Genomic DNA, 4548 nt, shown 5'->3' with positions numbered 1-4548 from the left:
AGGCAGCCTACCAGCTCGATGGTCTAAATTTAATTATCATTACAAAGACAGGAATCTAAGCAATACCCATAAATATCTTCTATCAAATACAACGAAAGTGGAAGATAAAAGAACTTCCATTTTCATTAATGAATTCTGTGTCCGTGTGAGCACATCTGGAAAATGTTTGAGTTAATAAATGAACGCAGCTCTCCAAATCCTTATTTCACATCTGTGGATGGTAAAGAGGTAATGATGCTGTTGCTTCCATACACTCAAAGCTGCTCAGTCTCACTCCATTAAAAAAAACCAACCAAAAGTAAAAAAAACCAAACAACCCAAAGTCAAACTTCTCACCTCAAGGTTGCTGGGAAGGTATTTTCTTTCCAAATCCCACGGAGGTAACTCAGCAAACATCACCATTAAATGATCAATAAACCTAAAAGCCAAAATACACTTGGTTAGCTTAGATGAAGTGTTTGTCTTCAACAATTTGTACAGCTGTATTAGAATGAGGGTAAAAATCCTTTGGTCATGAAAGGGTGCAGTGAATACCACTGCATAAGAACCACAACTTTACTAATCTTCTTGCACTGTAATTTTAAGCCTTAAACTTATTAGTACATCTGAGGATGTGTGCACACACACGCAGAAGTTAAACTTTTCAAGATTGTTTAATATTGCAAGATCAGAAAGTGAAGTTAACACGAAGAAAAGTGGGATTCTCACTTTGCTTATAGTCTGGAAGGTCTGCAGCACCTCAGTCAGGTCTGCTGTAAGCCCTAAGGAAACGATGGGGCCACCGGTGGTTATGAGAAGTCTCTTTTGGAAGCTTAAATTTTTGAGTTTAAGCTTCCTCCCAAGACCCCGTATTTGGAGGGCTTCAAAACAGCCCCTTAATGCACCTCTAAAATCCACGAATGCGGATGTGTCACTGGTATTACCAGCCACTGGTCTAAGCTTGCACTGCAAGCCCCTTTAATCACAGTGGCTAAACATGACTTGTTTCTCTGTGCTATAAATTTAAGTAACGTTGAGATTTTGGCCCTCGTATTTTAAGGCGGTATACATAAATCATAGAGTAATTCAGGTTGGAAAGGACACCAAGAGGTCATCTAGTGCAAGCTCCTGCTCAAAAGCAGGTTGCTGTCTGTTCTCATCTGCTCAAACAAACACCTCCTGTTTTTTTTTCTGACACTGCACTCACCTGGAGTTCTCATGAAAAGCCGCAATGAAGTCTGTCTGCTCGTGCTCAGGGTACAGAAAGAGGACAGGCCAGTGCAGGCTGCCATCAGCATCCAAGTGCACCTTTGCCCCCGTGGCATTGTCAGAGTGGAACCCGTCTAAGGATATCTCAGCCAGGCCATCTGATACTTCCTCTTCTTCATTTGAAGGCTCAAGAACCAGCTTGATATTTCTTTCCTGAAGAAACAAAAACCAAACAGGTACAGTAGGGAGAATAAGAGGGAAAAACCCAAGCAGCTAGTAAAAGGACAAATTGTGCCATTCTTTTTCATGAATCAGCTCTTAAACATGCCATCAAAAGCTTTTCTGCTATATCAGATTCAGGTGAATGGTCTTCCCAGTAGAATTCAGAGGGCTCCTCATGGAAAGGATGAGGAGAGGTGGGAATCCAGAGGAGCTTGCACGCTGAAAGAAGAGCGTGAGAATATGTGGGAAAAGGGGTGCATCTGAAATCGTGGTCTTTGAGACCTAGCAGGCATAGCTTCAGAGTGCAACTACCTACACCAAGAACATCCACTCTCTCAGAGAACTGAAGAAAGCTCACTCTTTGGGAATACGACTGCAGAAGAGGAGATCAAATTTACATAATAGCCCAAAATACTTTAACATAGCCCAAACATTTGCTGAGGAAGAGAGGATCTGGGATTGATTCTCTCCTCCAGCCTAGTGGATGGTTATCTTCTGTCCTTCCACTGAAGCAATGTCCATCAGCAGCAAAGAAAGCGAGGTTCATTGGGCCAGTGCGATGCTACACCCCAGCAGCCAGAGCCCTCTCTTGGATGCTCAGTCCACCTCCTAACACGGTTTGTATTTTGCATTAGCTGTTACCTGAAACATGGAAACCTGGGAGCTGGGGCTAGAGCCAAGCAGATAAGGAGAATCATGGTTTTAACTCAATTTTTTGGCTCTAGCCCTCAAAAACCTGTGCATGAGAACAACCTCTTAGAGACAATCAGGAGAGCTCTTAAAAAAACCCAAACCAAACAACAAAACCAACTCCCCTCGCTGACCCACCTTTATTGCTGCAAGCAAAACTTCCTTTTGACACTGCTCTCTCTTCTCCATCGCCTTTGCTTTCCTTGCATCCCGCTCCTCAGCTCGCTGCATGTAAGAGAAGGTTGCACCACAGTCACACACAGCGAGTCAACGCCCACCACTGCTCTACCCTGCCAACGAGTGGAGAAATCGGTTTGGATCTCCAGAAGGGTCCTCTGCAGCTCTTTCCCCACACATCTCAACAGCACACACTACACAGAACCACCACTCAATGCTGCCTGGGAATACTACATTACACAGAAACTTATACAGAGCAGCCTCCAACCAAGGATGCCGAAGTCCTTCTTGACACAAAGCAGGTGACAAGCATTGTAGACGCTAGACTGCCTTAATATTTACCTTTAATTTGTCAGCTTTAGCTCTCATTTCCACAAGCTTTTTCTCTTTTGAATCTATCCGCAAGCCCTCCTCACACCATGCTATGGCTTCAGAGAAATTCTTCAGCTCCATGTGACAGAGAGCTCCTGGAAGAATTAAGATTTTAAGAGTCAGTACAAAACTGATGAGAAAAAAGATTTAAGAGTCATTATGAAACTACTACACAAAGTGGTGGTTGTAACGACAGCATTAGCCCTGGTGCTTTCAAGAGGCAAACACAGCAGTACATGCAGGGTCAAGTTCACTCACGGGCTTCCAGCAGATCAGCTGAGAAGAAAATCTAAAATATTTCAGCAGATTTTGTATCATTTGCTCATCTATTCACAGAAATTGGCAGAATGAAGTGTCCGTTACAAGCAAAATGTTATCGCTATAATTAACATTTTGGTGCTTGTCTCATAAGGAAAAATAAAGTGGTGATTTGCATGGAGTGAGAAATGCTGAAAAAAAAACAATCCCCAAAATGAGTACTGTGGGAAGCAGCAAAAAAGTATACTATGTCCTACAGAAACAGGTCCCACGCCTCTTTGACAGATGTGGAAGCTGAAGACCAAAACCACAGCACTTTGATTGAAAATCCAAAGTAAAACTGGAGTAAAACTCCCAGCTCTGTTTCTGGGAGAAAGTGTAAGAGCAAAACAAGAGATCTGACACAGTAACTGCTTTACTTTTCTGAAATGAATGCTACAAGGAAACAGCGCATGATGCGTATTCACAGTAATGTAAGGTTTATAAACAGTTATTTAACAGCCAGAAACGTGCGGTGAAACAAAGCAACACCTAACCACAGGGTTGTTAAGCTAAGAGTGCAACAAATAAAACTAACATATTCAAAGCTGTTTCGAAATTATGTTCCTTGTGCTCCACGCAGTAACACCTGCTTTAACTCTTACCTCTTATGATTGCTTTGAGATGGGTGGGCTTGAGCTTTTTCGCTTGGATGGCATCATTGAGAGCAGAACGGTAGTTACCTGACAAGAAAGCAACACTGCTCAGAACCTTTTATTTCCATTTAAAATCCAAGCAGATCCCAAGGGGACAAAGCAGCTTGTGCAGACTCTGTAATTCACTATTTCTACAATCTCTGTGAGGTGAGAGGAGGAAGAAAAAGTAAACGAAGAGCAAGATGCGAAAGGACAGAATCCATCAGGTGAGAGATACATAACACAACCACAAGCAAACCACCTCCCAGCTGCAACACACAGCAGCATTGAGAGGCCAGTAACATCTTCCCTGCAGCGTGGGCGCTGTTTATAGGGTGGGTGGTAACTTGAGGAGAATGTGGCCAGGAAGGAGGGATAAAATGCGTTGCTTCAACAGATTTTTGAGGCTAGGGCATCCCTCTGTAGTTCCAGTCACCCCATGAATCTGTTCAGCATAAAAAACTGCTGGCTTTGCCCTCTTCTGGAGCCAGGCGGCAGGTAACAGCTGTAACAAAGCACAAACCCTGCATACAACCAGGTGAGCCAGGTCTTCAGGGTTCAAGGTGTCCTCTTCTCACCAATAAGCCATTTACTGTGCTGTATCACAACAAAAAAAAAAAAAGCAAAGAAAAAGAAAACCCAAAATGGGGAGGAAAAGCAGTTTTGGATGGCGGAGCCCCCCTCCCGGGATGTCCCGTGTCCCATTACCGAGGTGGAAGTTTGCAGCGCCCCGGTTTGTGTGCAGCACGGCGCCCAGCTCCGGGTCCCCGCATTCCTTCTTCAGCCCCTCGGTGTAGGCGGCGATGGCTCTCCCGTAGTCCCGCTCCCTGAAGTACTCGTTCCCCTCGTTTTTGTACATCCTGGCCAGCTCTGCAGGGGACGGACAGGGCCTGAGCTGGGGGCGCAGCTGCCCGCGGACACCTCCTTGCCGGGGCTGGCGGGGCAGGCCGCCAAACCCGCCCTCCCC

The 4548-nt window shown here is 44.8% G+C and overlaps 1 protein-coding gene across 1 annotated transcript; it reads right to left on the bottom strand.

Moving 5' to 3' along the window:
* Nucleotides 1-336: 336 nt before the first annotated feature.
* On the bottom strand, nucleotides 337-4505 carry TTC4 (tetratricopeptide repeat domain 4; the record flags this gene model as incomplete). The annotated part of the gene is made up of 6 exons (XM_010192579.1): nucleotides 337-418; nucleotides 1187-1401; nucleotides 2239-2325; nucleotides 2620-2744; nucleotides 3552-3629; nucleotides 4290-4505. Coding segments are annotated over 6 exons (803 nt in total), but the record flags the coding sequence as incomplete, so codon positions are not given.
* Between the last annotated feature and the right edge of the window lie 43 nt (nucleotides 4506-4548).

This window comes from Mesitornis unicolor, unplaced genomic scaffold (genome assembly GCF_000695765.1).
Source record: "Mesitornis unicolor isolate BGI_N332 unplaced genomic scaffold, ASM69576v1 scaffold39979, whole genome shotgun sequence".
In the NCBI taxonomy this organism is placed as follows: Eukaryota; Metazoa; Chordata; class Aves; order Mesitornithiformes; family Mesitornithidae; genus Mesitornis; species Mesitornis unicolor.
This window is presented reverse-complemented; position numbering and strand designations above follow the sequence as displayed.